Genomic DNA, 22,224 nt, shown 5'->3' with positions numbered 1-22,224 from the left:
CCTTGAGCTGAAGAGCTGAGGGACAGCGCCCAGGCCTAGAGTTCAGGCCCACTACCGGACTCCCAAAAAAAAAGAGTCTCACGGACTTTCTTGCTCGGGTTGGCTTTGAACTGTGATCCTCAGATCTCAGCCTCCTGAGTATCTAGGATTACAGGCATGAGCCACCGGCACCTGGCTTCCATGAGACTCTTATCTCCAACTAACCAACAGAAAACCAGAAGTGGCGCTGTGGCTCAAGCGCTTGCCTTGAACTGAAGAGCATAGGGACAGCACCTAGGCACAGAGTTTGAGCCCTATAACAGACAAAAAAAAAAAAAAAAAAGAAAAAGAAGTTGAGGCCCTTTCTTCAAGCTCTAGTACTAGCAAAACAAAACACAACAGAATGAACAAACACAATTACCATCTGTTTACTCAGTCAAGTGTCAAAGATTTGATATTGTAGGACTCACAAGACATTTAGTTTAATCCACTGAAAATACATGATTATTCAATTAGTTAGTCCTGTGGCTTGAAGTCATGGCCTAGGCACTGTCCCTGAGCTTTTGGATCAAAGCTGGTAATCTACCACTTGAGCTACAGCTCCACTTCTGGCTCTTTGGTAGCTAACTGGAGATATGAATTTTACAAAGTTTCCTGCCGGAGGTGGCTTCAAACTGTGATCCTTAGATCTCAGCCTCTTGAGTAGTTAGGATTACAGGCAAGAGCCACTGGCACCTGGCTGATTATTCATTTTTGAGATGGAGTTTCACCTCTCTGGCTTAAGTAATACTCCCACCTCAGTCTCCTGAGCAGCAAAAAGTAAATATGAATGCCACTGTGCTCAGCTAAAAAAACAAAAAAAACGTGTGTGTGTGGGTGCCAGTACTGGGGCATGGGACTGGGTGCTCATTGTCCTGTAACTATTTTGTTCAAGGCTGGAGCTCTACCACTTGAGCCACAGCTCTATTCATATCTTATTTTTTTGTGCCATTCCTGGCACTTGAACTCAGGGCTTGAGCACTGTCCTTGAACCTCTTTTGCTCACAGCTTCATTCCCAGAGTTTTAGTGGTTAATTGGAGATAAAAAATTCATGGACTTTACTGCCCAAGCTGGCTCTGAACTGTGATTTCCAAATTTCAGCCTCCTGAATAGCTAAGATTGCTGGCGTGATGCCCATGTAATTGTAACCCCTCTGTATGGTATTTTCACAATTACAAACAAATAATAAAAAAAATTGCTGGCGTGAGCCACTGGTGCCCAGTGACTTCCAGCATTTTGATGGTTAACTGGAGATAAGAATTTCTGGGACTTTCCTGCCCAGTCTAGTTTCAAACATGATCCTTGAGTCTCAGCCTCCTGAGTAGGATTACAGGCATGAGCCACCAATGCCTGGTAAAATATGTTATTTTTAAACCAATGAAATGTTAAAATTTTCTAAACAAAAGAACCCAACAAAACAAAACCTATAGCCAGGCACCAGTGGTTTACACCTATAATCCTACCCACTTTGAAGGCTTGAAGCCAGCCCTGGTAAGAAAAGACCATGAGACCTTCATCTCCAATTAACCAAGAAGCTGAGTGTGGCTCACCTGGCAATAGAGTGCTAGCCTTTAGCCAAAAAGCTCAAGGACATTACCAAGGCTCTCAGTTCAATACTTACAACTTGCATGCATGTATGTGTGCGTGCGCATGCACATGCACGCACACACACAGAAGAAAAAAAGAAAAAAGAAAGTCTGGAGACAGTTACTCTTTCCAATTTCAAGATAATGGGTTCTTTTTGCTTATAGGACTCCAGTGGTTTATCACTTCGTTTCAAGAAGCAATATGGTAAGACCAACGTATTTGGTAAGCAAAGAATTTAGGTACACAGTAAGTTTTTCAAAATATCCATTTTTTTGCCACTTTTAGAAGGAATATTGATGTTTCTCTGCAAGCTGAGGTTGGGAGAAAGAAAAGAAACAGACTGTTTTGTCCTCTTTTTCTTCTTCTGGTCTTTGAATATGACTTTGTCCTCTACTAAAAAACAAGCCATTCTCTTGTTCCTGCTCCACTAGCTTTATAGTTTTCAGGAGGTTCTTTTTTTTATCACCAGAAAATATATTTCCAGTTTCACAAAGGTTTTTACTGCTACACGGAGACTGCTCTGCTGCCAATGTCTGCAGCAACGCCATTGCCACCACGTGGTACACGTGAGTACTTACATCACTGATCAAACTGAAGCCAAGGCTCAGCCTCACTAAGACAGGAATGAAATCACCCACAGACATCTGGCCAATGCTTTAGCAGCTAAATTCGTTCTGCTACCATTATTCTATCTAACCTCTATGTGGCCATTAAATAGACCAGCAAAAAAAAAAAAAAAGAGTAGTGAGAGAATTAGAGTTAGATAACTTTTCCTTTAGGTTTTCCCATTGGAAATACTTCATAGCGTAGATAAATTCTCTTATAGGCAATTGGCTGAATACATTAGGGAGAACAAAAGCTAGCAAGTCTTAATTCTAGTCATGAAATGTTTCTTTGAACTCTACTTTTTTATTGCCATAGTGCTACTCTGATGTGTACTGCTAACACAGCCGCACTGATGCACAAGTTTCCTGAAAGCCATGTTTTTGGGTCCGGTTGTGGAGCCTGAACTCTGGCCTGGGTGCTGTCCCTCAGCTCTTCAGCTCAAGGCTAGCACTCTACTGCTTGAGCCACAGCGCCACTTTCGCCTTTTTTCTTTTTGCTTATGTGGTGCTGAGGAACCAAACCCAGGGCCTCAGGCATGCTAGGCAAGCACTCTACCACTGAGCCACCTTCCCAGCCCTGTGCTGGGATATTAGAAGGCTGGCAAAACCACACCAGACTTCTTGTCACTTTTGTCTTTCCAATGCCTACTCAGTATTCATTAGTGCAGAAATCAATGAATGAATATAATTAAGCAGTCATTGGTTTAAAAAGTTATTAGCACTAGCAAATTAGGCATTCTCTATCCTCTGTATACTTTTTAGTTCTGTGTAAACAGATCCCACTTCTATCATTTTTGTTGTGTGTGCTACTTCTGATTTTAAGTTACTTTGTTTTCAGTGATTCTTAATAAAACACTCTGCAAAATGAATCCTGAACAAACAGACATGGATCTCTGGGAATAAGATCAGGGATATTAAAAAAACAAAGAAGCAGTTTATTGAATGTCAAATATAATACAATATGGTGAAGGCAGATGGAATTTTAAAACTTGGAGGGAGGAAGGGTGAACACATGCAATCATGCTATTCAGTATATACAATGTGGGAAATGACCTATGTAACTCATGGGCAAGGATGGGAGGGGGAATCTGGGGCAAAGTAGGGGAAGAAGTAAATTGTCCAAAACAAGAAATGTACTCATTGTCTGACTTATAAAACGATAGCCCCGGGAAGGTGGCTCAGTGGTAGAGTGCTTGCCCTGCATGCATGAGGCCCTGGGTTTGATTCCTCAGAACCACATAAGCAGAAAAAAAAAAGCTGGAAGTGGTGCTATGGCTCAAGTGGTAGTACGCTAGGCTTGAGCTGAAGAGCTGAGGGACAGCGCCCAGGCCCAGAGTTCAGGCCCCATGACCAGATCCCCCCCAAAAAAAACCACAACATAAAACGATAGCCCCTTTGTATAATACATTAATACTACTACTAATAAAATTATTTAAAAAACAAAACACTGGAGGGTGGGGAGTGTGGCTTAGTGGTAAAGTACTAGCCTAGCATGCATGAAGCCCTGGGTTCGATTCCTCAGTACCACATACACAGAAAAGGCTAGAACTAGTGCTGTGGCTCACGTTGTAGAGTACTAGCCGAGAGCAAAAGAAGCTCAGGGACAGTGCTTAGGTCCAGAGTTTAAGCTCCAGGACTGGCAAAAACAATAACAACAACAACAACAACAAACCTACTGGAACTTAAAACTTTAAAGCACAAGGGACAAAATCAACTGACAGGCCTCATGTCCATATCTAGAAAAGAGTGGAGGAAGCCGGGCACCAGTGGCTCACGCCTGTAATCCTAGCTACTCAGGAGGCTGAGATCTGAGGATAGCAGTTCAAAGCCAACCCAGGCAAGAAAGTCCATGAGACTCCTATCTCCAATAAACCACTAGAAAACCGGAAGTGGCGCTGTGGTCCAAGCGGTAGAGCGCTTGCCTTGAGCTGAAGAGTGCAGGGACAGCACCTAAGTCCAGAGTTCAAGCCCCATGACTAACCAAAAAAAAAAAGAAAGAAAGAAAAGAGAAAAGAGCAGAGGAATTGTAGAAAGAGAAAAGATCTCCTAAAGCCTTTTCACCAATTTAGTCACCATGGCAATTCTGCAGAGGTGGAAAACAGGTAACAAACCAGGAACAGAATGCAGTCACCTCAAAGTGTTTTTTTTTTTCTAACTCCAATGAACTTCGGGCCTAGAGGTCTTTATTCTGTATGGAGAATGGACAACAGAAGAAACAACCTCCCTGTAGTTCTTGCAATAGTACCCAGATTTATAAGATTTTGTAACTGGATACTATCCAGTGTTGGCAAAGCTAAAAGAAAATAGGAACTCAAATCACAGGGGCTGGAGAAGCACAAAACTATTTAATCTCCTCCTCCTTCTCCCTTCTTCTCCTCCCTTCTCCTTCTCCTTCTTTTTTTGTAGTACTGGAGTTTGAAGTCAAAGACTCACCTTGTGTACCCTACCACTGGAGTCATGCTTCAACTTTTTAAGCTATTTTTCAGATAGTCTAGAGTTCTTTGCTTGGGACCAGCATGGACTGAAATCTCCTACTTAGGCCTCCCATGTAGCTGGGATACCAGATATTAAGATAATGTCTGTCTAAATTTGTTGTCTAGGCTGACCTCCAACCACAATCTTCCCAATCCACCACTTACTTTACTGGGATTCCAGTCATGAGTTATTTCATCATAATTGGTTAAATCTTTCTTTGTTAAGATTTTTTTTTTTTTAAAAGCTGGGCACCAGTTGCTCACACATGTAATCCTAGCTACTCTGGAGGCTGAGATCTGGGGATCACTATTCAACAACAGCCCAAGCAGAAAAGTTCCTGAGACTCTTTTTTTTTTTTGTCGGTCATGGGGCTTGAACTCTGGGCCTGGGCGCTGTCCCTCAGCTCTTCAGCTCAAGGAGACTGCTCTACCACTTGAGCTACAGTGCCACTTCCGGTTTTCTGGTGGTTTATTGGAGATAGGAGTCTCACGGTCTCTCCTGCCCGGGCTGGCTTTGAACCTCGATCCTCAGATCTCAGCCTCCTGAGTAGCTAGGATTACAGGCGTGAGCCACCAGCACCAGGCTAGAGACTCTTATCTCAAATTAACTACCAAAAGGCCAGAAGTGGAGCTGTGGCTCAAGTGGAGGCAGAACCCTAGCCTTGAGCAAAAAAGGTCAGTGACAGCATCCAGGTGCTGAGTTTAAGCCCTAGTACCACAAAAACAAAAACAAAAGAAGCTGAAACAAGACTGAATTTTGGTAGCTCATAGGCTCATTTTGGTAGCACATATGCTAAAACTAGGAAAGTACAGAGGTTAGCATGGCCCCTGTGTAATAATGAAATAAAATTCATAAAGTGTTTCACATTTTAAATTCCTGCTCCCCTTCAAATAAACCTCATGTTAAATGATAATTTTGGGCTGGGAAGGTGGCTCAGTGGTAAAGTGCTTGCCTCGCATGCATGAGGCCCTGGGTTCAATTCCTCAACACCACATAAGCCAGAAGTGGTGCTATGGCTCAAGTGGTAGGGTGCTAGCCTTGGGCTAAAGAGCTGAGGAATACCGCTCAGGCCCAGAGTTCAGCCCCCCTGACTTCAGACCCCTCCCCCCCCACAAATGATCATTTTTTAAGTATGTGAACTTGGGAAAATTTTGTACTTTTTTTTTTTTGGTTGGTTGTGGGGCTTGAGCTGTGGGCCTGGACTCTGTCTCTCAGCTCTTTAGCTCAAGGTCAGTGCTCTACCACTTGAGCCACAGCACCACTTCCAGTCTTCTGGTGTTTAATTAGAGATAAGAGTCTCATGGACATTCCTGCTTGGGCTGGCTTTGAACCATATCCTCAGATCTCAGCCTCCTGAGTAGCTAGAATTACAGGCGTGAGCCACCGGCACTCAGCAATTTTTGTACAAGTTTTACAATATAAAAATCAGGAAACAGGCTGGGAATGTGGCTTAGTGGTAGAGTACTTGCCTAGCATGCATGAAACCCTGGGTTTGATTCCTCAGTACCACATAAAAAGAAAAAGCCAGAAGTGGCATTGTGGCTCAAAGTGGTAGAGCACTAGTCTTGAGTAAAAGAGCTCGGGGACAGCACTCAGGCCCTGAGTTTGAGCTCCATGACCGCCTGCCTCCTCCCCACCCACCCCCCCAAAAAAATCAGGAAACAGAGCCATGTTCTATAAGGCAGATAATATAAATACAATCATGCTTTCAAATGTTTTTGCTATGGGGAAGATGAGTTTTCAAGGCCTAGCTTATTAACTAAATTCAGAATTTTGTGGTCTACAATGAACTAGATGATGTGTATATATACAGCATTATAAATGAAGTAATATGAATTCCATAGCGGTGCTTACAATTTAAGGAGACATTATTATACACAACTGTTGTGACATTAACTCAAAGGACAAGATCAACAGATAGAAGAACACAGTTACATACCACTGAATGCAAAAGAGATCTCACACTCAAACATATGTGCTTTTTACCTGAGAGGTTAAAAAATCGTTCTGTGAGGACACTTCTGAGATATTTTCAGAAAGGTTTGTTTCACTGTCATAGCCAGATGCTGCTTCACCTTAGATGATAATAAAAAGAGGTTAAGATGTAAAAACAGACCATAAACATCGCAATCTGCTGAATTGGTTTTATCCCTTGGGCAGGATTGGTTTTACTTTCATACTACCTAAAACTCCTGGGTTTGGGACATCATAAAATTTCAACCAGAAGCAAATCCACCAATGATTAGGACATAAATGCTGGTTTAGTAGCAGATGTTCTGGCTGTATGAATGACTTTTGATGTTTTAGGAAAAGAAGCTTAAGAGGAATAGTTTTCAAGTTTAAGTAGTGATTAATTTAACTGTACTTGAAAATTTGTAAAAGATGCTCTGTAAAAGGTATAAACATGCCCGTTGCCAGTGGCTCACACCTGTAATCCTAGCTACTTGGGGGCTAGGATATAAGCCAAAGCCAGTCAGGGCAGAAGAGTCTGTGAGACTCTGATCTCTAATTAGTGCCCCCCCCCAAAAAAAAAGAGCTGGAGGTAGAGCTGTGGCTCAAGTGGTAGAGCACTAGCCTTAAGCACAAAAGCTCAGGGACAGTGCCCAAGTTCTGAGTTCAAGCCCTAGGACAAGCACACACACCAAAGAGAGGCATAAACCTGATGGTTACCAGTGGCTCTCATCTGTAATCATAGTTACTCAGGAGGCTGAGATCTGAGCATCATGGTTCAAAGCCAGCCCAAGCAGGAAAGTCCCTGAGACTCTTATCTCCAAATAACCACCAAAAAAACCTAGAAGTGGAGCTGTGGCTCAAGTGGTAGAGCATCAGCCTTGAGGAAAAGCTCAGATATAATCCCCAGACCCTGAGTTCAAACCTGAGGAACACCCCCCTCAAAGACATAAACATTTATTATTATAAAACAGACTAGGGCAAACAAACATACAAACAACAAAAACAGTCAACCCTGGTTTGAGTACCTAAGTTTGAATCCGTTCTTTCCTCTTCTTCCAGGTCAGGTTCCCTTTCTTCATCATCTGAAACCAATCCTCTGTCACTCAGAACAATAACTTCCTGGTTCATTTGTTTGGGAGAAGAAAACATCAAGAAGGAATCTTGGGAGTTGGAGTTTGTAGTCAGGTCTACCAATGCACCATGATGTGAAGGCCCTGTATTGTTAGAGCACTGTGTTTCCTGGGATGCTTCCACTAAGATCTCATTATTGTTGACTTGTAAGCTATTCCTCAGTGATACTGGGTTCTCCTCTGTTTCCTGAGACAGACACTTTATTGTATGTCTGATAGACTGAAATGGTGTATTGGTTACTTTACTAAATAAGAAGTGTCGGAAGCTGGGAAGATCATCATCTATTTCAAGACCTTGAGCCAAAGATGTAGGGGTTAAAGAAGGGCTAGGGCTCTGGCTGAACTCTCTTTTCTGAATACTTTTGCTAAAAACAGCAGATGTTTCCTCAATGGCACCTTCAGTAAAGCTGGTATTTTCCTTTATTTCATCATTATATAACAGATCCTCAGGTGTCTCAGGACAAATCTGAGAGACATCATTACTTGTCATACCTGTTTCTAGGGTATCTGAAATTAGACATGGAGAAAAATCTGCACCAACAACCTGAACTACTCCTTCATTTTCTGTTTGCTCTTTTATTTCAGGATGCTTACAATTACTTACAGGGAGAGTTTGGTTATAGGCTTCAGGTTGCGTATGACCTAATCGTAGCACAGCATTTAGTTCAGGCCCTCGGCTTCTGTTTAGTTCTTCTTGAATGTTTTCAACACTAGAAGCTACTTCGTTAATACTGGAGCCTCCTCCAGTAGTACTGGAGCCTACTTCATTAATACTGCCTGGGCTGGCTCCTTTAAAAGCATTTTCTATGTTATTTGGGCTAAACATGCACAGTGTACTTTGAATAATGCTCTCACTTTCCAATCCTTCTTCAGATGACATTGACTGTTTCTCAAACATTTGCTTACATTTAGTTTTAACAGATGGCCTGACTGGAGAAATTGATGGTATAAGATATGAATTCTGTAAAATTCTAAGTTTATTGGCAGAAGTTAGTTCATTGGCGGTTAACTGAGATGATGGGCAAAGCCCAGAGGTTTTTGCAATGCTACTACTACATTCAGCATTATCCCCTGGCTCATGCTTCTGACAAATCACAGGGAAATCCGTAGTGGCCTTGATTGCCTGTGCAAGCCTGGTTTTAGACTCTTTGTCCTGATGGTTTTCTCTTTGTTTATATTCAAGAATGACATTTGGACTTTGCTTACTTAAGGATATAGAGTGGGCAGAGACTGTGGCACATTCCTTTTCTGGATTTCCTGAATTTGAAAACAGAGCAAATGACTGACGCTTTGAATCTTGGAATGTGTTCTGCAGATACTGGGTATCAAGTTCACTCTCTTCTGTTTCTATATCACTCTCCAGCATGTGGCTACCTTCCTGTCTCAATGGATCCATAAAGCCTTCTGTGTCGTGTCTAGTAGTTTTAGAACAATCATGGATAATGTGGTTGGGGTTTCCAACTGCTTCATACTGAATCTCACATTGATTTGATGCTGTTTTCCCCCTTCTAAGGGGGTTAATTTCTAGTAATGAGATACTGTCCTGGGTGTCATATTCAGAATCAGGTGTCCATGAAAGACTGGTACTGTCTGCAGATAATTCAGTTGGCATTGCCCTTTCTCCATTTACCAACCGATCTCTGGGATCTTTGGTAAGATTTGGCACTTCTATTGTTTCTAGGTTCTCTTCTATTTCTTCTCTCTCAAGGCTAGGTCCGACAGATTCTTCAAGTTTATTAGAACTTGAGCAGTTAGTAAAACCAGCAGGTGTGTTTGTTAACTTTGGTTCTGAGGAAACATCACTATCACATATCTTACTTATTTGTTCATCTAGCTTGTTACTCTTTTTGGCTCCAGTTGTAGACTGTGTGTCTTCTAGGAATTGAAGTGTTCTGCCACACCTATCTGATGTTTGACTGGAACTTTTTTTTGTCTCCTCATTGCTTGTACAACTGTTAATTTGTAGTTCACTAGGAGTAGGTGGGCTTAGAGCTCTGAATACTACATCAGGTGCATGAAGATGTCTGATAGGGGGCTTTCTCCTCAGCCTATTTTTCTTAGGTAGTTTTGGACTGCAGGTATTTAATCCTACTTCCATAGTGTTTATACTGCTCCTTATTGATTCAGCTTTAGACTCTTCTCCCAACGATTCTTCTGGATTCACATTTTTCTCTTTCTGAACATAGTCACTTTTTATTTCATTCTCATGACCACTTTTAGTCAGACTCATCTCCTGACCATTTTGCTCCATTTGGTGAGTTTCCTGATTTACCTTTTCAGGAGTCTTTTGAACAAGTGTCATATCTGCTGTCTTAATAAAATCCTCAGGTTGCAGGCATGATGTAGCTCTCCTTTTACGCTTTAATTTATTTGTGAGAGGTTGCTCCTGTATCTTTGGTTCTGTAGGAAGTGCTATTCTTATTAGATTTTCAGGTACATGGTTCAAATTAGGGAGGCTTGTCCTCCTCCGATAGGTTTTACCAAATATTTTATCTTCCATATTACTTGAAACTATTTTGAGGCTTTTACTCTCTAAAGAAGTACGAGGATCAGTGGCCAGTAAGTTTATTTTCTTTGAAGGACCAGAATATCCATCTACTTCATGTGGAACTTCTAAGGTACCATCTACTTCAGCATTTGTTTCAGACTTCCCACTGTCATCAGAAGTTAGCATATCATCACTTCTGGTAAGCCAGTCATTAACTTTCTGAATGCTGCTATTTAGAGTTATCCAGGGAACATCTTGGGTACTTCTTGGATTCTCAGAACATTCTTTACACCCACAGCCGGGATCAGCATTCAGATCTACCTTTGTCTCTGCACTGGGAATCTGCCTATCATGACACGTTTCCTTACGTTCAATCCATCTGCTCTGTTGGCTCCTTGCTAAGGCAGGCTGTTTGCTTTTATTACAGAATGCAGCCTTTTCTACATCCATTCTGTCTTTAGTGAGTAATAAACTACTGTTCTCATGCTGTAATGAGCTGGCATGAGTATTTGTGCCACATGGCTCCTCATGCAAGTTTGAAACAGAAATGCTCTGATTCTTTTCTGGATGCCTCTCAGTGGCCTGTTTCCCAATAGTGTTTGAATCATTACTAGTGGATTGATGTCCAATATTTGTTATGTCCTCCTCACAGGAAGCTGAAAGTACACAAAAACAAGGTGCTTCTGCAAAAATACCAACAGAATTATCATGAAAAAAATATATACCTAATACAGTTTGAGAGTAGAAACCAACCATCTTTCTTTCTTTTCCTGTCGGTTGTGGGGCTTGAACTCTGGGCCTGGGCACTGACCCTGAGCTCTTCAGCTCAAGGCGAATGCTCTATCACTTGAGCCATTGTACCACTTCTGGTTTTCTGGGGGCTGGGAAGGTGGCTCAGTGGTAGAGCGCTTGCCTTGCATGCAAGAGGCCCTGGGTTTAATTCCTCAGCACCACATAAGCAAAAAGAGAAAAGCTGGAAGTGGTGCTGTGGCTCAAGTGGTAGAGCGCTAGCCTTGAGCTGAAAAGCTGAGGGACAGTGCCCAGGCCCAGAGTTCAGGCCCCACAACCGGACCCCCCCCCAAAAAAATAGTTTTCTGGCTGGCTTTGAACCGTGATCCTCAGATCTCGGCCTCGTGAGTAGCTAGTATTATAGGTGTGAGCCTATAATGCTGAAGATGTGGCTCACGTATGTACTTTCACAGAATTGCTATTTATTTAGTCATTATTTCCACTCAGACAATGAAAGAAGGAAGGAAAGAAGGAAAGAAATAGAGATCAACTATGAATCATACAGTATATTGTTAAAATTTCATCAGTTTTAGTCCATTGAAATAAATATATTATGACAGCTAAGGAAAAAATGATACTCTAACTCTGGCCAAGAGATACTGTAAATTATAAATGTCCCAAATGGTCTTCTGAAGAATCTAATTACAATATTGTATATACCCACTCTCTCTACAGCATGCCCATTAAGTTAGGAAGACTTTCCTTTACCTCTTTTTGAAGAATCCAAACTGGCTTCAGCACTAGTTCCTTGAGGAATGATTTGTAACAATTCTTCATCTCTTACACTAAAGGGTAAAAGACAGGAACCTTAATAAGAAACACTAGTTATATACTCCTAAGTCTATCAAATGTGCAAGATGAAATATTTTAGCTCCCCTTGGTAGAGTTATAGTAGCTAACCAATGGGATTCACATTTTGACATTTGCTCTCTTTAAGTAAGTTCTAGTCAAAATGAAGTACCAAACACTTAGAATTTAGTCACAAACTCAGAGCAGCAGTTTAGAACAATGCTTTATAAACATGTAAATGAGAATAAAAATTTAAGGATTGCTACAAGATAGCAGATATCCTAACAGAATGTAAAGACCACCATTTTGTTATACTGCTTTCTATGCTTCTTTTCAGGCTAGAACCACTTCTTTGTAATTGATAATGAGCCTGGTACCTGTGCTCATGCCTGTAACCCCAGCTACTCAGGAGGCTGAGATCTGAGGATCACAGTTTGAAGACTGCTCTGGCAGAAAAGTCTGTAAGACTCTTACCTCCAATTAACCACCAGAAAATTGAAGTGGAGCTGTGGAGCAGAAAAGCTTATGGCCATTGCCTAGACCCTGAATTCAAGTCCCACAACCAACCCCCCCCCCATAAAATTACTATATAAAGAACTCAGAGAATGAACCATGCAATAGAAGGAAGTGATTCAAGGGTTCTACTGTTATCCTAAATTCCTTTGGGCATTACAAATAAATAAGTGTGTATGTAGGGAAACTGAAGGCATGGCTCAGGTGGTAAAGTGCCAGCAAATGAGTAAAATCATTAGATATCATCAGTTCAAGTCCTGGTCCTGGGGAAAAGCTAGTTAACTAAATAAATAAAGGCTAGAGGCATGGCTCAGCAGTACATCTGTCTGCCTAGCAAGCAGAAAGTTCTGAGTCCAAGCCTCAGTACTAAAAAAATGAAAAAAAAATATAAAAGGTTTCCTCTGGTATAAAATGAAAGGATGCAAACTGATGATCTCTAAGGTCTCTTTTAATACCAAGATCCTAATTAAGAGAAACTCTAATCTTCAGCATTAACTAGATATAAATGTCAGTTTTTGTAGACAAAGGCTTCTTTTGACTCACCTGCAATAATTTGATATATAACTTGTTTCTTCAGATGAATCAGATCCTAAAAAATAAAAAGTAAAATCCTCAAAAGCAAATAAGTAAAATTTTTTAAATTAAAAGGGTGAAACTCAGGAGGGATGGGAGAGAATGTTGAAAGGGGTGGCAATGATCAAGATGTATTATATTCATAAACTGCTTTGTTATAAGGAAACTCCTTTGTACAATTAAAGATAAAAAACAATAAAAAGTGAGTGTTAAACTCAAAAAGTATAGTTGTTGTAAAACAGATACTCATTCATCTAGTTCTATTTACTGAGCACCTACTATTTGGCAGGTGCACTAGATGTCAGGCCAAGAAAAAAAGGGGCTGAAAGTATAGGCTCTGAAGCCTTTTCAGAGCTGAGTCCACATTTTACCCACTCACGAGAGCTAACTTGAGAACACCTCTTAACCACTCTGTGACTTAATTGCTCCAACTGTAAAGTAAGTGTAACAAAACCAAATAATCTCAGAGGTTTGACATCATCATAAACGAGCTTACAGTACCTGAAATATATAATATAGTTAAGTACCCCTGAGGATTAACTACTGTAATTATTTAAACTATTTTTTTAATGACCTAACAACTGTTGGCAATAGATTCATTGTCTTATGGGTCAGAGACAAGCAGGTAATTTCATTAAAATCCAGTAAGTGTGGTGGTAAACATATGGTGGGACCTGGGATCTCAAAAGGGGACCATTTGTCCCAATTCTAAGAGATAAGGCAATGGAGAAACCTGTTTGAGTTCAACTCTCCTTTTTTTTTGGTGGTACTGTACTCAGGACCTCCTGTTTGCTAGGTCCTTACTTTTGCCTGGCACTCTACTTCTTGAGACCTACTTCAGCCCTGGGCTGTTCTTAAGACTTCTAGTATATAAATCCCTCTAAATACTATATACCAACCCATCATGTTCCTTTTTATTGCTAGTTCCCATTTTTCTAAAGGTTATTTACATATACTTATAACTATAGTCTTTCTTTTGCTGTCTTTATAAAGGTTCCTCAAGGTAGTGACTGCACCTTTTACATTATTTATGACTCACTACAAAGTTTATGAAATCATTTTATTTTCATTTCCCAAAGCTCCCTGCCACATGTATAAATTATGACTAAGGTTTCTGGTAAAACTATAAGACAAGCCATAAAGCAAGTATTAGTTTGCACTTACAAAATCTGAGAGCCTTACCCAATTCAATGTAGACAGATTTATTTTGAGGCTGTATCTGCTTCTTTGTCTTCAGAGAGCTCACAATCCCAAGTTTAGAGAGTTGGACACTAAGACTGACGTCCTGCTAAGCAGTGAAGAATGATCAATTGTTGGCCAATTCTATGCTTCTTTTTTTTTGTCAGTCGTGAGGCTTGAACTCTGAGCCTGAGCTCTTCAGCTCAAGGCTAGTGTTCTACCACTTGAGCCACAGTGCCACTTCTGGTTTTCTGGTGGTTAATTGAAGATAAGAGTCTCATGGACTTTTGTGCCCAGGCTGGCTTTGAACCATGATCCTCAGATCTCCTGAGTAGCTAGGATTACAGGCATGAGCCACTGGCACCCAACTATGTGTGATTTTTATAAGTATTAGAATAGCATATATTTTTTTTTTTTTTTTTTGTCGGTCGTGGGGCTTGAACTCTGGGCTTGGGCGCTGTCCCTCAGCTCTTCAGCTCAAGGCAAGTGCTCTACCACTTGAGCTACAGCGCCATTTCTGGTTTTCTGGTGGTTTATTGGAGATAGGAGTCTCACAGTCTCTCCTGCCCGGGCTGGCTTTGAACCTCGATCCTCAGATCTCAGCCTCCTGAGTAGGTAGGATTACAGGCGTGAGCCACCAGCGCCCGGCTAGAATTGCATATTTTGATATAATTTTTTTCTTTTCTTTTTTTGCCAGTCCTGGGGCTTGAACTCAGAGCCTGGGCACTGTCCCTGAGCTTCTTTTGCTCATGGTTAGTGCTCTACTACTTGAACCACAACACCACTTCTAGTCTTTTCTTTTTATGTGGTACTGAAAAATCAAATCCAGAGCTTTAGGCATGCTAAGCAAACACTCTACCACTAAGCTACATTCCTAGCTCACTTGATATAATTTCTGACAAGAGGTTGGCAACTAAGGCAAGATAAATTTTAAGGGGCCGAGAAAGTGGCTCAGTGGTAGAATGCTTGCCTTGCATGCATGAGGCCCTGGGTTCAATTCCTCAGCACCACATAAGCAGAAAAGGGACAGCTCCCAGGCCCAGTGTTAAGGCCCCATGACTGACAAAAAAATAAATAAATAAATAAATAAAATAATAAATTTTAATAAAGGAAAACAACAATAAAGCCCCAGTATTCCTAAGAACATTTAGTAAAGGAAACAATGCTTAAAAGCCCAACATTAATTTACTGAAGCTTTCCTTCTTACTATTTCACCCATCAATGACTGCTAGTCTCATTTTTTTTTTTTTTAAAGCACTAGCCTTGAGCTAGTACTCTACCACTTGGGCCACAGTTCTACTTCTGGCTTTTTTGGTGTTTCCCAGGGATTTTCCTGCCCAGGCTAACAGGAAAATGGACCATGATCCTCAGATTTTAGCCTGTTGAGTAGCTAGGATTACAGGTGTGAGTCACTGGTGCCTGGCTACAAATTTTTTTTTTTTCTTGTCATTCTTGAGGCTTGAAATCAGGGCCTGAGCACTGTCCCTGAGCTTTTTCACACAAGACTAGTGATGTACCACTTTGAGCCACAGCACCACTTCCAGTTTTCTGGTAGTTAATTGGAGAAAAGAGTCTCATGGACTTTCCTACCCAGGCTGATTTCAAACCATGGTCCTCAGATCTCAGCCTCCTGAGTAGCTAGGATTACAGGTGTGAGTCACCAGCACTTGATTGGAAGTGATTTTTAAATGCTTAAAAGGATCAGTGAGTTTGTGGCTCTTTGAGAGGGCAAGGGTAAGGTCTCTTGACCACAGAACATACTCTAACTTTCTGAATGCCTCTAATGCTTACTAATCAAAATTCTTGCCCAGCCAGGTGCCAGTGGCTCACTTCAGTGCTCAGAACTACTCAGCAGGCTATGATGCTGAGAATGCTGGTTCAAAGCCAACCCAGTGGAAAAATCTGAGATCCATCTCTAACTAGCAAAAAAAGGGCTAGAAGCATGGCTCAAGTTGTAGAATGACACACAAGCAAATAAGCCAGCCAACTGCATTTAAACCCTCAAAATTGTCCAACCACTCAATTTACTACCTCCATTTCTTTACTAATCTTAAAAACATTGAAAATATTCACTAATAGTGGGGGAGCAGGGGGAGGATGGGAAGGGATGGGAAGGGGAAACAAAGGAGGAGGCTACAATGCTTGATAAGAAATGTACTCATTATCTTGCCTATGTAATTGTAACCCCTCTGTACAGTATTTCCACAATAAAAAAAAGAAAAAAAAAGAAATGTACTCATTATCTTGCCTATGTAATTGTAACTCCTCTGTTCAGTATTTTCACAATAAAAAAAAAGTACAGTCTCATTAAAAAAAAAAGAAAAAGAAAATATTCACTAATGCACAATGCTTAATAAAGAGATGCTGATAGATGAAATGAAAATGGCTTTACCAATGTAGAATTTTGAGATTCATTCTGTCGAAACTTTTTGGCACGGTCTCGGTAGCCCAAACTTTGGATGACAGAAATCTCTTCCTCTAAATGTTCAGGAGACTTATTCTTCTTTGAAAAGTTATAATTCACATTTGCAACTATAAATTACAAAGAAGTATATTAGTTAGAAGTCATTTAATTTTCATTAAAGAAATCCTGTGTTTGCTTTTTGTATTTCTGTGCTGGGTTGGGGGCTTGAACTCAGGGCCTAAGCATTGTCCCTGAGATCCTTTGCTCAAGGCTAGCACTACAACTGGAGCCACAGCTCCACTTCCAGTTCTGGTAGTTTTAGTAGAGATATGAGTCTCTGGTGGCTTAAAACTGCAATTCTCAGATCTCAGCCTGAGTAGCTAGGAGTACAGGTGTGAGCTACCAGTTCCTGAACTGTTTTGTTTGGTGCAAATATTAGAGCCTGAGCTCAGAACTTCACACTCTTGCTTTAATTAGTGTGTGTGTTTGTGTGTGTGCATGCGTGTGCACACCAATCCTGGGGAATTAAGGAGCATGAACTCAAGGCCTGGGTGCTCTCCCTGAGTTTTTTGGCTCATAGCTAGTGGTTTAGCACTTGAGCCACAGCTTCACTTCTGGTAGTTTTAGTGGAGATAAGAACCTCACATACTTTCCTGTTCAGGCTTGCTTTGCATTGTAATTCTCAGATTTCAGCCTCCTGAGTAACTAGGATTACAGGCATGAGCCATCAGTGCCTGGATTGATTTTCTTGCTCAATGCTGAAGTTCTACTAGTTGAGTTATGCCTCCAATCCAACTTTTTGCTAGTTAATTAGAGATGGAGTGTTATGGGCTTTTCTGCTTAGTCTAACTTTAATTGTGATCCTCTTACATCTCAGCCTTCTGAATAGCTAGGACTATAGGGGTGAGCCACAGTCCCTAGTTGTGTTTGCTCTTTATATAATCCCACGCCTAGGGAGACTAAGGCAGGAAGATTGCTAAATTTGAGGCTGTTAGGTTATACAGAAAGACCATATCTTTTTTTTTTTTTGGTCGTTGTAGGGCTTGAACTCTGGGCCTGGGAGCTATCCCTGAGCCTCTTTGTGCTCAAGGCTAGCAATCTACCACTTGAGCCACAGTGCCACCTCCAGTTTTTTTTTAATTCTACCTTTTTTTTTTTGGCAGTTGGAGGGCTTGACTCTGGGCCTGGGCACTGTCCCTCAGCTCTTCAGCTCAAGGCTGGTGCTCTACCACTTGAGCCACAGCGCCACTTCCATTTTTTTTCTGTTTATGTGGTACTGAGGAATCGAACCCAGGGCCTCATGCATGCAAGTCAAGCACTCTACCACTGAGCCACCTTCCAGTTTTTGAGTGGATAATTGTAGATAAGAGTCTCATGGGGACTTTTCTGCCTAGGCTGGCTTCAAACAGCAATCCTCAGATCTCAGCCTCCTGAGTAGCTGGGATTACAGGTGTGAGTTACTAGTGCATACAACTTTGAAAATTCTATACCTAGGAAGCAAACACAGAATGTCCAAGTTACCTCTATTCTAACAAATTTGCCTCTTAATACCATATTACACTGAATATAAGACATCACAATTATTTTCTATTACTAAGACACTACTGAATTAAACAATGACATAACATTGTTAAAATGTCCCTAATTTCAGATCTTAAGATTTTTTTTGAAAGATATACATCTAAAGTCTCACAGAATAAGGTGTGAAACTGAACTGATTTAAAATACAGCTTACAGATATGGAGCTAAATTAACTTAGACCAAAAGGTCTTAGTGCCTACTCAAAGAAAAAAATTGTGCAAACATCCTGAGTTTTTATGGATGACTACTTGAACACTGCCTCTAGGGCTATGCAACACTTACACTGCAATCCTGTGTCAAGTTCAAAAGCATGAATGATTCGCAATAGCTCTTCAACAAGTTGACTAAATCTTGTACTTTCTTGTAGACTCCTGAAATTAAATTGTTTCAGAGATGTACTTAGCAAGTGATTATTACCATTTTTTTGGGGGGGGATCGGTTCTGGGGCTCTGGGATAGAGCACTATCCCTCAGTTTCTTTTGCTCAAGGTTAGTGTTCTACCACTTGAATCACAATGCCACTTCTAGCTTTTTCTCTCTTTTTTTTTTTTTTGGTGGGTTTTGGGGCTTGAACTCTGGGCCTGGAGCTGACCTTCAGCTCTTCAGCTCAAGGTGAGCACTCTACCACATGAGCTACAGCGCCACTTCCAACTTCTGGCTTTTTCTGAGTGTAGTTTATTGGAGATAAGATCCTCACAGATTTTCCTGCCTGGGCTAGCTTCAAACTGCCATTCTCACATCTCAGACTCCTGAGTTGCTAGGATTATAGGCATAAACCCCAAGCCCCTAGCCCCCAGCAATTATCACTCTTCTAAGGACATTAAAAGAAGGAAAATACTCATGAATACTACCCTGAATTCATAATAGATATAAATCCACTGCCTGGAGAATATACTAGTCTTAACATGCAAGTCCTATTTAATCTCACACAGCTAGTTCTGCTTCCAAGAGATTTCCATCAAATGATGATTCTACTTCTTGAAAAACAGATACCAATGTCCAAAGAGAGATTTTGGTTTAGAAAAGTAGAAGAAAAATTGTAATTCAATCTTTGCACTATGTTCCAGAATGCACACTATGTATGAACCAGACATTGGAGAAATACTATTGATTGAGAGACAAAGCCAATGCCCTACACCTCCCTTATGCTGGGAGAGACACATAATATATAAATATATTGCATGTTGGTAAATAATTAGTATAAATAAAAGCAATGAAAGGCTGGTAATGTGGCTTAGTGGCAGAGTGCTTGCCTAGCATACATGAAGCCAAGGGTTTGATTCCTCAGTACTAATATAAACAGAAAAAGCCAGAAGTGGCACTGTTGCTCAACTGATAGAGCGCTAGCCTTGAGCAAAAAGTATCTCAGGGACAGCACCCAGGCCCTTGAGCCCCAGGACAAGAAAAAAAAAAAAAAAAGATTGTGATTTCTTTTTTTCTTTATTTGCCAGTCCTGGGGCTCAAACTCAGGCATTGTCCCTGCGCTTCTTTTGATCAAGGCTAGCACTCTACCAATTAAGCCACAGTACCCCTTCCGGCTTGTTTCTGTGATGTGGCTGAGGAATCAAACCCAGGGTTTCATGCATGCTATGCAAGCACTCTACCACTAAGCTATATTCCCAGCCCAGATTCTGATCTCTTAAAATATTTGGAAGCATTAGCAAAAGGCAATACAAGTTAATCTCCTCTTTGAGATACCACCCTTTCTCTTGAAGGTGTGAGCCTATTTGTCTTAATAAACAGTATTGGGGCTGGGAAGGTGGCTCAGTGGTAGAGCGCTTGCCTTGCATGCCTGAGGCCCTGGGTTCAATTCCTCAGCACCACATAAGCAAAAAGAAAAAAAAAGCCGGAAGTGGCGCTGTGGCTCAAGTGGTAGAATGCTAGCCTTGAGCTGAAGAGCTGAGGGACAGCGCCCAGGTCCAGAGTTCAGGGCCCACGACTGACCGGACTCCAAAAAAAAACAAAAAACAAAAAACACATTAGGGGCTGGGAAGGTGGCTCAGTGGTAGAGTGCTTGCCTTGCATGCTGAGGCCCTGGGTTCAATTCCTCAGCACCACATAAGCAAAAAGAAAAAAGCCGGAAGTGGCGCTGTGGCTCAAGTGGTAGAATGCTAGCCTTGAGCTGAAGAGCTGAGGGATAGTGTTCAGGCCCAGAGTTCAGGCCCCACAACTGGACCCCCCCAAAAAAACACATTAGTATTGCTTTCACTACAAAAAACAAAACAAAACAAAACAATGGGGGGGTACTGAAAAGAAATAACAAAAGATGGGAGGAAGGAAGAGAATGAAGAAAGGAGTGAGAAAGGATAAAATGAAGAAAGGGAGTAAACAAAGAGACAAAGGAAAGGAGAAAGGAAGAAAAGGAAGGAAAAAAGGCAATGGTATGTTGTCATCTATGGCCATATCACACTGAACATACCTGATCTCATCTGATGTAGGAAGCTAAGCAGAATTAGGCCTGGTTAGTATTGGATGGGAAAAAACAGTATTATGTTGCTAATGCCTATATAATGTAGATGCTATAAAACTTTCAGGAAAATAACTTTAGAAATAATTTACTGTCTGCTAAGCACTTTTATTTCTTTTTTGGTCAGTCATGGGGCTTAAACTCTGGGCCTGGGCACCGTCCCTGAGCTCTTCAGCTCAAGAAAAGCACTCTACCACTTGAGCCACAGCACCATTTCCGGTTTTCTGGTAGTTAATTGGAGCTAAGAGTTTCGTGGACTTTCCTGCCCAAGCTGGCTTTGAACCTCGATCCTCAAATCGCAGCCTTCTGAGTAGATAGGATTATAGGTGTGAGCAACCAGTGCCCCATTGCTAAGCACATTTTTATAATTTTTCTGCTGATGAATTGTTTTACAGGAACACCAACAATGTTATCAAAAAATTTCTAGCCGGGCGTTGGTGGCTCATGCCTGTAATCCTAGCTACTCAAGAGTCTGAGATCTGAGGATCATGGTTCAAAGACAGCCTGGGCAGGAAAGTCCGTGAGACTCCTATCTCCAATTAACCACCAGAAAACCAGAAGTGGTGCTGTAGCTCAAGTGGTAGAGTGCTAGCCTTGAACTGAAGAGCTGAAGGACAATACTCAGGCCCAGAGTTCAAGCCCCACAACCAACAAAATAAAAAATAAAATTCTACTTTTTTTGTACCAGTCCTAGGGTTTGAACTCAGGGCCTGAGCAATGTCCCTGAGATTTTTTTCTCCCAAGGCTAGCTAGAGTTCTACCACTTGAGCCACAGTTTCATTTCTAGCTTTTTGGTGATTAAGTCTCATGGACTTTCCTGCCTGGACTGGATTTGAACTGTGATCCTCAAATCTCAGCCTCCTGAGCAGCCAGGATTATAAGCAGGAACCATTGGTACCCAGCAAGAATTTCTACCTTTTCCTGCCATTGTTGCTTCCAACCTCCCATGATTACACAAATTATATACCTTTTGGTAATATCATTCTTACACAAAGGACACTGTGAAGGCCCTTTCTTCTGGTTGAGAAGTTTCAGCATACAAAATCTATAAATTATAAAAAAAGAGAAAAGAACAATTCAAGTTACTTTCTTCTGTAGGAAGAATACTCAAAGGTAAACAGCTATGAAAAGATAATCTCATAACTGCCTTTAAGAGTCACTTAAAAGGGAAGACAGGTGAATTACTATCAATGGTTTTTTTATTCTTGTTTTTAATATATAAGCAGAAAACCAAACTATGTAAGAAATGATCTCTAAAAATTCGGATGTACACACTTATGGCTTACTGTTATTACCAAATAAAATGTATTAGGTTAATATAGTATATCTAATGATATAATTATTTCAAAGCATAATCAGACATAAATGGCTAGGTAATTCATGTGAAATGATCATTAGCTTAAAACACAGTGTAACAGTTGAGTTCTAGAGTATATCCTAGCCAGGCGCCGGTGGCTCACGCCTGTTATCCTAGCTACTCAGGAGGCTGAGATCTGAGGATCAGGGTTCAAACCCAGCCCGGGCAGGAAAGTCCGTGAAACTCTTATCTCCAATAAACCACTAGAAAACCAGAAGTGGCTCTGTGGCTCAAGCGGTAGAGCACTCGCCTTGAGCTGAAGAGCTGAGGGACAGCACCCAAGCCTAGAGTTCAAACCCCATGACTGACAAAAAAA

At 41.1% G+C, this 22,224-nt stretch overlaps 1 protein-coding gene across 1 annotated transcript in view; it reads right to left on the bottom strand.

Annotated features, from left to right (window-relative positions):
• The window catches only part of Brca1 (breast cancer 1, early onset), a 99,039-nt gene that overhangs the window by 59,435 nt on the left and 17,380 nt on the right, over positions 1-22,224 (bottom strand). Inside the window, exons 4-11 of the mRNA XM_013031946.1 lie at positions 21,519-21,596; positions 18,368-18,456; positions 16,493-16,632; positions 14,104-14,209; positions 12,892-12,937; positions 11,755-11,831; positions 7,665-10,913; positions 6,673-6,761 (exon numbers count right to left, since the gene is read on the bottom strand). Of these exons, the coding sequence (XP_012887400.1) occupies positions 6,673-6,761; positions 7,665-10,913; positions 11,755-11,831; positions 12,892-12,937; positions 14,104-14,209; positions 16,493-16,632; positions 18,368-18,456; positions 21,519-21,596 (3,874 nt within the window). The remainder of the gene's footprint in view (positions 1-6,672; positions 6,762-7,664; positions 10,914-11,754; positions 11,832-12,891; positions 12,938-14,103; positions 14,210-16,492; positions 16,633-18,367; positions 18,457-21,518; positions 21,597-22,224) is intronic.

This window comes from Dipodomys ordii, unplaced genomic scaffold (assembly GCF_000151885.1).
Source record: "Dipodomys ordii isolate 6190 unplaced genomic scaffold, Dord_2.0 Scaffold147, whole genome shotgun sequence".
Lineage (NCBI taxonomy): Eukaryota > Metazoa > Chordata > Mammalia > Rodentia > Heteromyidae > Dipodomys > Dipodomys ordii.
This window is presented reverse-complemented; position numbering and strand designations above follow the sequence as displayed.